The 12,538-nt window shown below is 41.7% G+C and overlaps 2 protein-coding genes across 3 annotated transcripts; one reads left to right on the top strand and one right to left on the bottom strand.

Moving 5' to 3' along the window:
- Positions 1-1,156: 1,156 nt before the first annotated feature.
- rhd (Rh blood group, D antigen) lies at positions 1,157-6,102 on the top strand. The gene is given in 11 exon segments (XM_037796430.1): positions 1,157-1,188; positions 1,190-1,347; positions 2,379-2,565; positions 3,310-3,460; positions 3,573-3,720; positions 3,862-4,034; positions 4,223-4,360; positions 4,435-4,562; positions 4,652-4,731; positions 5,678-5,751; positions 5,908-6,102. Coding segments are annotated over 11 exon segments (1,296 nt in total). The 3' UTR covers positions 5,935-6,102.
- Positions 6,103-6,137: 35 nt separating this feature from the next.
- tmem50a (transmembrane protein 50A) lies at positions 6,138-12,263 on the bottom strand. Of its 2 annotated transcripts, none has more exons than XM_037796432.1 (7): positions 12,109-12,263; positions 11,587-11,695; positions 10,132-10,244; positions 8,245-8,312; positions 7,955-8,047; positions 7,002-7,062; positions 6,138-6,897 (listed from the first exon to the last, which is right to left on the bottom strand). In XM_037796432.1, exons 2-7 carry the CDS (start codon positions 11,686-11,688, stop codon positions 6,852-6,854), a joined length of 483 nt encoding a protein of 160 aa, XP_037652360.1. In that variant the 5' UTR covers positions 11,689-11,695; positions 12,109-12,263; the 3' UTR covers positions 6,138-6,851. The 2 variants fall into 2 exon arrangements, with proteins under 2 accessions (XP_037652360.1, XP_037652359.1); XM_037796431.1 differs by having other exon boundaries at positions 11,587-11,692; positions 12,109-12,260.
- Positions 12,264-12,538: the final 275 nt, after the last annotated feature.

Consider the following 12,538-nt stretch of genomic DNA (forward strand, 5'->3'; position numbering starts at 1 on the left):
CACAAAACAAAATATAAATATGATGAACTTTATCCATGGCTTTCTTTGTTTGCCATTGGTTTTAGAACCATAACAAAGTGGCATGGTACAAATAAAAGAGGAAGAGAGATATTTTTTAAAGATGTATGTCCAAAACTGAAGTGATGTTAAAGCTTAAGTAGGCAGAACGTTTTTTGGCATCATTGGGCAAAAATCCCATAATAACCTTTCAGCATATTGTAATTCAAGTGTTCTGAGATAAAACTAGACTTCTGCACCTCCTCATGGCTCTGTTTTCAGGCTTTAAAAGTTCTAGCCCGTGACGTGACGGGAGACTTTGGCCAATCTCAGGTCATTTCAGAGAGAGAGCGCTCCTATTGAGCATTCCGATTGGCTGTGCTCCAGCTGGTAGGCGGTGCTTGGTATTTCCTCAATAGATCTCAACATAGCTGCTGGGTCACAAAGTTTCTCTTTTTATAACTATACAGTACACTACAAGATGTTTCTGAAAACATTTGAGACGAGAAATAGGCATTACAATAACAGAATATTGATACATATTTGATCAGCGCTGCCTAGTTTGACTGTTTGGTTGGAGTTTGCGAGTGATTGACAGCTGCTCATAGACGGCAAGGCTCCAGCTTGGCTCTGATTGGTTGTTTTCCTCCGGTCTGTGAAATCTTGCAGATGCTATTAGGAGCACCGGAGGACACAGAGGCACATGATGTTTTTCAGATTACAGATTGCTCCATTTCTACCCACTGCAGCTTTAATAGTTTTCGTAGCAAAAATACAAATGGAATTGATACATATTTGCTGTGCAAGCTGTAGTTGTATTTTATGACATAAATGTTTTAGGGTGTAAATTAGACTTTTAATTCTAACTCTCTAGATGTTGTCAAGGGACAGAACAAAATGTAGCATTATTAGCATATAATAATTATTATTCATGACCTCAATCCTTTTGTAATTTGTTTTAAAGGGGGCTGCATTGTGGCTGTTTGGTTTAAAGGAATAAAGCGTTTTTCTTTAATTAAGCATCAAAATAATCTTCACAAGTTCACAAATTCTGGCCGGTATCAGGCAAGGCTAGTCAGACATGTCCCCCAGCAGGCGGCTGATAAATATGAAAAGATGTGCTCTGAGTTTCGCCCTGCTCAGAGTGCCAGGGCCACTCATGCGTCAGTTGGAAGAGGAGTGCTCAGGGAAGGTCTCCAATGGCTCCTCAGTACGCACCAAGTCTGCGCTCACGTCTGGCACCTTTGCTGATTTTTCTGCAGACAGGATTCATTGTCATATATGCCTTTTACGTTGAGATCGAAAGCAATGCAAAAGCAAATGGGATTACCTTCAGCAACCTTTACCCAGGTGAGTTTGGAAGGGGGTGGGTGAATCAGGGTGGTGAGACAATGGAGGTTTAAAGATGAATAGATCATGAATGAAACAAATATTTTAAGCTTATGCTTCTTTAAAAAGCTAAATAAACGGACAAACTAGAATCCAGTAGTAAAGGGGAGTGGCTGCAGTTATTACTGTTGGGCAGTGATAAGGTCAAACAGTTGCTGGTTCTTTAGGAACAGATGACCTGGGGTTGTTCAGTACAGCAGAAATTATAATGTTTTGTACATATTGTGATTCAGGTATCTGGCACTTTTTTTTTTCCACTTTAGTTTTTATTGATGTTTTTCAAAGTTATGCACATATCAACAACATATGGGCATGTACACAGTCAGACCCACAAACATAGGGAACAATACATACAGGACTCATGTTTGGGAGTTACACTTCCATTATTCCATACATTCTCATGTCATTTCCAACTCAATCAGTTGTCCTTTCTGCCGTCTTCGTCGCTGTTTTGGTTTTTGAATAATGTCCATTTCTCCCACTTGTCTTCCATCTGTGTTTCTTGCTGTCTTAAACGATGTGTCAGCTTCTCCACTATGTATATCTCCTCTACTACCCCCATGCACTGTTCATATGAAGGGGGTTCCACTCTACCCCATTTCCTTGTGATAGCTTTCTTTATATATAAGATATAAGATAGATATCTGGTCAAGATATTGTTAATATATTAACAATATCTTGACCAGATATCTATCACTTATTCCTACGTTTCCCTCAGTAGAATTCAAATTACACAGATAGAGAATCATGTAACTCATAGTGATATCATATCCTAGTACCTTTTGTACCGTGTTGTGTACCACCTTCCAAAACAGTACTATTTTGGAAACATAGTGATCAGCATCTAGTGCCCCACATTCTCTCCATGGTAGATTTCTGTTTACATATTTACTCTTGACTTTCGGCGTGATGGAAAATCAGATTACATTTTTTCCAAGAGAATTCGCTATATCTGGCACTTTTTAAAGCCTACTATTCCCTTTCTCTTTCAGAGTTCCAGGATGTGAATGTGATGGTGATTCTAGGTTTCGGCTTCTTGTGCACTTATCTAGTGCGGTATGGTTTTAGTGGCTCTGGGTTCAACCTCCTGGTGGCTGTCATGGCAACCCAATGGGCTATCATACTCAATGGAACAGAGTCGTGGTATTACAAAGGAAAGATCAGGATAGATTTGAGAAGGTAGGTCAAAATTTGATGTCACACATCTGTTTGAACAAATGATCTTTACAGAATCCATTTGTCCCAGTACGGCCTATATAGCAAAAGAAAATGGCACAGAGATGTATTAAAGGACCAGTGTGTCAGTGTGCGGATCTATTGTCAAAAATGGAATATTCATAACTTTGATTTCATTAGTGTATAATCACCTGAAACTAAGAATTGTTGTGTTTTTGTTAGCTTAGAATGAGCCCTTCATATCTACATAGGGAGCAGGTCCCTTTTCACGGAGTCCATCATGTTGCTCCTCCATGTTTCTACAGTAGCCCAGAACGGACAAACCAAACACTGGCTGTAGAGAGAGCCTTTCACGTTTTTATGTTACCTGAAGGCCACCGTAGTTCTCCGACACGCTTGTGAAACTGCAGTAAAGTGAGGCGCAGAGTGCAAAAACGTGGTACCGCCAGCCGCCGTCTGACTTCCGTTGCTCCTAAAGTAGTGTTATTATGGTAAGGATGGCGTCTGAGCGAGGCGAACGACGTTACCACGGTTTTGCACTCTTTGGCTCACGCTACCACAGTCTCGGAAAGGGAGGAGTGAGTGGAGGGGTACTCATTTGGTTGCAATCTGCAACCACACCAGTAAATGTCGCCACATCCTACACACTGTACCTTTAAACAACAACAACATTCTGAAAATATACATTACTTACACAAAATACACATTTCACAGTTCTGAGCCAATGGTTCTAATGTCCTAATATAGCTTAGTGGTTGCTGAGATGTGCACAGCCTCTGCCCTCATTTCAATCGGAGCCATGCAGGGGAAGACCAACCCTGTCCACCTCATCCTCATGGCCCTGCTGGAAGTGTCAGGGTTTGTCCTGAATCAATGGCTCCTCCAGACTCTACTGAAGGTAAGCAATTGTTAATCATGTGTTTTTCACCTTTACATCAGTTCTTGAGGCCAAGTATATTCACATCATACATATGCAGTACATAGAAATGTGATGTTTTCTAACCCCATAGGTCCAACCTCTGAACAGCATCATGCTGCTTCACATCTTTGGGGCCTTCTTTGGACTCATGACGTCCTGGATCCTGTATCGGAAAGGGTGCGAGCAGCAATTTGAAAAAGAGAAATTTGACCGCAAAACAGGATTATTCGCCGTATTGGGTAAGGTGTGAGCTATGTTTTTCTGATGTTACTGGGTTTTGTAGGACGGTGCAGCCAGTGGGTTGGCTAACATTCAGTTCAAACCCTACATTATCAAGCATCTACCTTGTTAAAGCAGAATCTGAATCCTCTGTTCTCCAGGGACTTTGTTTCTCTGGATGTTTTGGCCCAGTTTTAATTCAGTTCTCGTGGACAGCCGTACTCCTGGGAGGAAGCTGGGCGCCGTGTGCAGCACCTACCTGGCCCTGGCTGTCAGCGCTGTAACAGCAGCTGCTGTTTCTGTGCTCTCCAGCCCCAAGGGAAAACTCAACCCGGTATTCTGACACTTGATATGCTAACACAACATTATGCTCTTTCATGAACATGAGTCATTATTGGCCCGGAGTGACAGGACTTTTACCTGTTTAAGCACCACGGGAGCCACTCAAAAATCAAATCAGTGAGTTTAAATACCAGTGAGATCTAATTTATAACGGGGCGTATATCTTCACTCCTCTGTCAGATCCATATGCAGTCATGCATCCTCGCTGGTGGTGTTGCTGTTGGGGTTTCCATGTCAGTGGTTCGTCAGCCATGGGAAGCCATGACGATCGGATTCACCGCTGCTGTTGTGTCAACCATCGGATTGCGATATCTCAAGGTTATGATCACCGCATACACACATAACCCCTTGATTAAATACATCACAGCTCATCATAAGCTCTTATTTTCCAGATCCACATGCTGCGTGCATTCGAGTGCCATGACACCTGCGCTGTCCTGAGCACACATGGGCTCCCTGGTCTACTGGGATGGGTGGCACATCTCCTCCTACAGATTAAAGACTGTGATGATCACACAACGTGAGAACGCAGCTGTGATAATATGATTGCATTGCAACACACACACACAAAAGGTGTGACACCTGTGTAATCGGTCCTTTGTTTTGTAGGGCAATCCGGTTTGCTGTATTTCACATTTGCACTCTCTTCATCACCATCGCTCTGAGTCTGTCCATGGGAATCATTACAGGTAAATCTTCTCTCTAGTAATAGGGCTTCCATTATTAACAGTCTGGCTCAATCATACTAGAAGACAGAAGGTCCATTTTGAATTATTCAGTCGCAACAGAGTGCCATCAACAGTGAAATTTGACCCAATACATATCTTACTTTAGGTTTTCAGTATTTTAGTGAAATCTAGAGGTCATCTCTTTTTTTACAGTGTGTAACAATACACAGGTTGGCAACCACAGGTGTATATCAACACCGTATTATATAGGGCTGTGTATTCACAAAAATCTGGCGATATAACACGTATTATGATATAGGGGTTACGATTCAATATATTGCGATTTTGAATGCTACCGGTGCACTCTTACGCTACTTCCTGTCTCAGTATATGTGGGAGTGGAGGAGTCGAACTGCTGAGCATAGATTACAACGCTGTCTGCCATGAATCTTTGCATGTAAACTATTAATAAAAAACTGATAGAGTTTATGAGAATCAATACAGTATCACAAAACATAATGTAGAGGCTAAGGCAAGCTTTAAGCCAGTGAGGTGTTGCACCGGGCTCACCTGATTGACACACCGATTTACGTTACCGCCTATAATCAAGGTCCGAAACACACTTCATGCTCGTTTGTTCATTTTTTCCATGAAGTTTATCCCTTAACTGGATTACAGATTCACTCAAAACACATCATACAAGTAACGATTGCAGCAACATGCTGCCTCAGCGTTCAAAAACTGTTTATGCTTCTGGGCGGAACACCTGACCCGGCCAAGATTGGTTCCTACTTATGCATTTCAGTAGGCTACCAATAATCCCCAGGAGACCTGATACACCATCTGGCTCCTACACATAATATTGCAATACTCAAGTGTGTGGATATTTTCTTACACCCCTAGTATTATGCAGTATGCTTGCCATTTGTGAGCTTTCCTAACTACTTTTATATGTCATTGTTTTCAGGGCTCCTACTCAAGTGGAACTTCTGGCGACCGCCCCAAGACAAGAAATGTTTTGATGATCAGGCTTTCTGGGAGGTTGGCAATCAAGACTTTATCTTCTTACAATTATATCACTTAAAAGATCAATTATAATGATCAATAATGATACTGAACAGTGATGGAATTGGTGTTATTTTGTGTTGTGCCATACCATAAAAAGGTAAAAACAGCAAGTATTTTTATGTTTTGCAGTTTCCCCATCTCGCAGTGCGCAAATAAGAAGACGGAGAAAGAAGGAGACCAAGTGAGATCCTGGAAGTACAAACTATTTTTGGTGTTCATTCATGTCAATATATATAATTTCTTACAAATTTTCTTACTTTCATGCAAAGTAGTTATTAGACATTTTGTGTGTGCACAACTGGAATAAATTATTTTTTAAAAATCAAGCTTGAACCGTGGAAGCATGAATGCGAGACTCATTTACTGCCCAGTATGTTTCTGTTTAATGTTGCCATGGTTGTCAGAAACTGACCTCATGGTTTGGATGTTACACAAGCGAATGGTTTAAGTGTTGCAGTCGAATACAAATCTCCAGTACACACATTTAACACCCAACAGTTGCGAAACCTTTGTTGACCTCATGTCAGCAGTGTGAGCTAATTAACCTTCAACAATGAATCTGGATGACTGCAAAGTTTCAGAGCTGACTTACTGTTATTTCAGGAAAAACACAAACAACCCCATATGGTTACATTCAGTAAATGTGTACAGTATTATGAAATATTGCCCTCAATGATATTTTGTACCACTTAAAAAGACTGTTCAAATTAAAAGGATGTCATAAAAGTAAGTATACCCAAAAGGAAATGTGGACAGTTCAGAGAAGTAAAGCTCCCAAAATACACATTTTGCTATACACAAATTGTAAACCATTATAACAACATGGCTACACAGTCTGAGTGCAAATAGACACATCTGAAAGATGTGCCACATTCAAAACGTTAAAGGAATCTATGAAACTTTGTGCTTAGTTATGATTTAGCCAGTATACAGTCAACAGTATAAATTAAACACGTTAATTTGAAAGCGAAACAAAGTTCATATATAAAGTAAATAACCACTAAAGCATATTGTCTCATACAATATAGAAAGCAGAGTGTATAAACAGTGGACATGAAGACACACAGAGTCCATCACTGCCACAGATCCTCTGTACGTCCAAACTTGAAGACCAAACCCCTAAATCAGAAGACAGGAAGAGAGTGTAAGAAAAATATGTACACATAAATACCTGTGATGATGTGTAAGCATGGATTTGAAGTAAGATGCTGCCGAAGACTCACCCAAAGAAAATGAACGCGTTTTGGAAGAAAATGGCGATACCAGGGTACACGACACCCTTATCTGTAAGAGACAACAGATTTGCAGCTTACAAAATGAGACCAATGTGTAGGGCTGCACATGGCAAAAATGATAATCACAATTGTTTTGATCAATATTGAGATCACGATTATTTATCACGATTATTCATTGATTTTAAACAACAACATATGTTATTGCACTTTCAAATGAAAATAAACAGAGCACTGCTTTCACTTCCATGCTGTGCTACATTCCTGTTAATGTACAAATTAGGTCTGCATGATGTTGGAAAGAACTGACATTGCAATATTTTTTTTCTGCTATATATATATATTGCAATAAGGAAAAATACAGGAATATTCACCCTACCACTTTGTTAGCTACATTTTAAAGTTAAATGCTTCAATCTGGTGCACTTCGAGAGCAATATTAGAAATACTAAGAGTTAGATAAACAATTTTTTGCTCTTATTTTAATCATAAACACATTGGTTGTATAGATAATATCTATACCCAAAAGTGAAACCAAAACATCTCGATCACCAGCTGGTGGCTGGCTGTTGGTTTAGGAAGCGGTTGATTTGATATGCAGCAGAGTTTTCATTTTACACATCAATATCGCAGGCGATCATGCTCATTTAATTGTGGGAAGCCAAAATTGTGATCGCAAATTAATATTCGTTTAATTGTGCAGCCCTAGCCATGTGTATAATTTGACACAGTGCCACATGTAGTAAATGAGGAGCTGTTCATGATTGGAATGAACAACATTTTGCTCGCTTCATGCAGCATATGTATATGAAGTAACTGCATCATACTGGCTTCTCTTTCATCTCTGCAATTTTCAAAAAACACTGTGTTGCTTAATACTGCTTGTCAATGTCACACACCAAAACTGATTACTGAACAGTCAGTGCGAGAACAACAGGACTTACGAGGCACTACGAATCCTCCAAACAGAATCCACATAGAGGCAATGAGGGAGCCGAAAGCCAGCATGAAGCCAATGAAGAGCCAAACTCGGGCGCCTGCAAGCAGAGATAAGAAAGGGTGCGTTACTGGGTGACGCTCCACAGAATTTTTTTTTTATGGGTTTGTATTTTACTGCATGTATGTTGTAATGGTAATACAAGGAAACAGGCCATCATTAGAAATGAGAAATGAGGAAATTAAGTGTTTGTGGGGGGAGAGCATAGAGAAGTTCATCATGTCCTCTCATACTCACCCGTCTGTCCAATGCAGCCCTCACTGTAGCTGTCTCCTCTCACTTGGCCGTTTGAAACAGCATTTATCCTAGATGTGTCAAATGAGATAAAAAAATAATTACAAACACATCAGAACAGAAGCTACCTTGTAGGTTACTGTTTTACCTGATTTCTTATGTTGACAGGTCACAGGGTAACAACTGAATACAATTAGTAAGCCTGTCCCATAGACTGTAAAAAGTATAGGCATTATTAGGGATGCACCGATCCAACTTTTTCAGTCCTGACACCAGTACATGGGCTTTGGGTATCGGCGGATACCGAGTACCGATCCTATACCAGTGTTTAATTAATAAGCTGTATACCTCACTGTGTGGAAGTGACTGGAATCATCATTTTATGTGTAAGGCAACATCAGGCTTGACTTAAACATTACTTTCCTAATATTGCAAAGCAAAATGTAACAAATAAATACATAGATATACATTTACGGAATTGTATTAAATAATAAATCGTATACCAACAACTTGGTAAAAACATCTTCAAAATTAACAGGAATTACCATTTAAGTGTAAACCTGTTTAATGCAGCAACAAATTGGTCAAAACTTAAACAGGAATCAAAATTCCAGTATATAATGTATATAGTATATAAACATAGAACCAATATTCATAGAACATAGAATTCAATAGATCGGCTCTATTGTCACCGGCTGCATCCTTAGGCATTATGAAGGTCTCAACTCCTAAACTGAAGCATCTATGGAGCTGGTAAATAACAACAGGAGGATCAAATCATTACCATCACAAGGCCCACTTACTTAGTGTTCCAGAAGCTTTCAGCCCCGTGTCATGGCCCTGGCTTTGCTCATTTGTTATGGAGATGGTTTAGTTGGTGAAAGATTAAAGAGGCCATCGACATCACCAGACACCATTCTTGGACAGGGACGAAGGTAACGACCGAGCACCTCCCCAATAGACGACCACCAGTTATCAGGTGACTGAAACTCCACACTTAGATCACGTGATAATAACTATATCATCTCCATGACAAATGAGCAACTCCATACGCTGAGGAAGGCCTGGAGATGGGGCTAAAAGCTTAAAGGAACAGTGTGCATCATTTCAGGGGATCTATTGGCAGAAATGGAATATCATATTCGTAATCTATGTTTTCATTAGTGTATAATCACCTGAAACTAAGAATTGTTGTGTTTTCGTTAGCTTAGAATGAGCCCTTCCTATCTACACAGGGAGCGGGTCGTGATATTACGAATCCTACTATAGCGAAGGCATGATCGCCCTACTCTGCCTCGTATTGGCTTACCATGATATTCTTACCCTAAACCTAACCAATACAACCAACAAAGGCAGCAAGTACTAGCCAATCAGAAGCAGTGTAGGGCGGGCCATGCCTTTGCTATAACATGATTCGTGATTTAGCGTGCGGGTCCTCTCCACAGAGTCCGGCATGTTTCTACAGTAGCACAGAACGGACAAACCAAACGCTGGCTCTAGAGAGAGCCTTTCGCATTCTTACGTTACCTGAAAGCCACCGTAGTTCTCTGACATTCTTGTGAAACTGCGGTAACGTGAGCCGCAGAGTGCAAAACCGTGGTACCGCCAGCCGCCGTCTGACTTCCGTTGTTCCTAAAGTAGTGTTATTATGGTAAGGATGACCTCTGAGAGAGCCGAACTACGTTGTTTTGCACTTGGCGGCTCACGTTACTGCAGTCTTATGGAAAGGAAGGAGTGAGTGGAGGGGTACTCAGTTGGTTGCAATCTGTAACCACACCACTATATGCTGCCAAATCCTACACACTGTGTCAAATAACTGAACCTTGTGATGGGACCTGTTTGTGAAACTGAAGAATTTAACATTTCCAGTAACAGAAAGAGTCCGCTTACATGAGAAAGGCCACTGTAGCGATGACTCCACAAGTGTGATAGGCATGATGAAAGTCTCCCTCATTAGGATATTTCACTGCTGCGTCGATGATGATCCACCAACCGGTGAAGAACTGCAACAACAAGATCCACAGTTAGAAGAAAAAGAAGAAGAAAGGCACTTTATTAATATCGAGGGGAAATTACATTTTTTCACTCTGTTATATATACAGGACACACACACATGCACAAACAGGACTTATATACATGCATTAATGAGAGAGATGTCAGAGCGAGGGGGCTGCACCTGACAGGCGCCACGGGAAACCTCTGTTGGTCTGGAGGAGCTGCAGCATTTATTTCTGCACAAACGTCCACTGTACATTCACTAGATATTCTCAGAGCTAAACTAACTCTTCTGCAGTGAGGAGTGTGCGCGCATGCACGTAAGAGTGGAGCGAAATAGTGAGAACGAGCGCGGTGTGTGAGTGAAAGCAAGCAGGCAGAGGAGCAGAGGAGCAGAGTACAGCAGAGACTCCGGCCCTGGAGGCCAAAGCTGCGGTCTCCCCCGCGTCCTCCGACCGCGTCCTCCGACCGCGGCCTCCGACCGCGGCCAACACTGTTTAACAGACGGGCTTCACTAGATATAACGGTTTTGGTGCTTCCGTGTAGTTTGTGTTGGAGTCTTGTCTGAACAGCGCAGCCACACGCGAGCACGCATGGGACACCGACCCAGATTGATTTATACGTGTAAGAAGTTACAAACAGTCCCTTTAATTTACTTGTTCTAAAAACCACTTAACTTAAAGGTACAGTTTGTAGGATTTGGCAGCGTCTAGTGGTGTGGTTGCAGATTGCAACCAACTGAGTAACGCTCTATTCACGCCTCCCTTTCCAAGACTGCGTAAAGCGAGCCGCCAGTGCATAATCTTGGTAATGTCGTTTGCCTCACTCAGAGGCCACCCTACCATAATAACAATACTTTAAGAGCAACGCAAGTCAGACGGCGGCTGGCGGTACCACGGTTTAGCACTCTGCGGCTCAAGCTACCGCAGTTTTACATGCGTGTCGGAGAACTACGGTGGCCTTCAGGTAACATAAAACCATTAAAGGCTCTTTCTAGAGTCAGTTGGGGGTTTGGTGCCTTGCTCAAGGGCACCTCGGCAGTGCCCAAGAGGCAAACTGGCATCTCTCCAGCGACCAGTTCACACTCAGTACTTGGTCCATGCGGGGATTTGAACCAAGTCCTAGCCAAGTCCTTTTGGACTGAGCTACTGCCATCCCAAGGGGGACTTCAGAGACAAGTATGAACATGATGTCATAATAAATCTGCACATCCTGGTTATTCAAAACAAGAATACACAGGTCTGCATGATCATTAGTAACTAGGCAAACCACAGAACAGGAAGACACATGAGAGCACCCTACATTTCCCCTCTGTAGCTGCAGTGTATCTGAGTGAAATCAGTGTAGTACCAGCACTCCAGCAGCTATAGATGCGATGGCGTTTCTTCTCTCTCCCCAGTCCACATTGCACTCACAGTCTCCACACCGGATCCCGTCCAGGAAACCTGACATGACTCTGCTGGAGGAAAAGAAAAGGGCGTTATGTCCAACAATAAAACAACAACTGTATAGAAAGATATGAGAAGTCTGTAAAGTAGTTAGCTGTACAGTAGGATGATGCTCAACTCTCTGGTTTATAGACCAAGCACCAACAACAAACACCGACTATCTTTACACTAAAGCTCGGTGACATCTATTCCACAATAAGTCTGTCGAGGTATCCACTTGATCGTTGTGAAAACACAACATGCAGCAGATTAAAAACAGGCCCGTGTCGTCTCTTTTGTTCACATTTCCTTGAAGCTTTCTTGTTGCTACGAAGTTGCTAATATAAATACCAGCACAACTCAAACGACAGCGGTAGTACCGAGCTAAAAACACACCCCGACAGCATTACTGGCTTGTAATGTAATTTTTTCAAAGGTTTTTTACCTTTTATTTTCGGTTTTTGATGTGTTGAACCTCTCTGGATAATAAGCCCGACTTTGCTTCCGACAGAGCTAGTGATGTGTTGGTTACGAACGAGCCGGTTCATTGAGCCGGCTCTTTTGAGTGAACGATAAGAACCGGCTCCCGTCCGTTTTTTGTCTTTTTCTTTACTTAATTCATGGCAGGATGATAGGACATCTTCTCCGCGCGGTCTTCAGGTACAGAGCAGGAGGGAAAGGAGGAGAGAAAGAGAGAGGAGTGTGGTGCGCGAATAGCAGACAAGATGAGTGACAGTCGGAAACGAAGCAGCATGTGAAATTAAGGTATTCTGGAAATTATAAGGTTTAGTATAATTATATTGAATAATTTAAGTGATATATGTGCACACGTACTAATGATAGGTCAAAACAGCGCTAAATTTGGCTGAGTTATA

The sequence above is a fragment of the Sebastes umbrosus genome, chromosome 16 (genome assembly GCF_015220745.1).
Source record: "Sebastes umbrosus isolate fSebUmb1 chromosome 16, fSebUmb1.pri, whole genome shotgun sequence".
NCBI lineage: Eukaryota > Metazoa > Chordata > Actinopteri > Perciformes > Sebastidae > Sebastes > Sebastes umbrosus.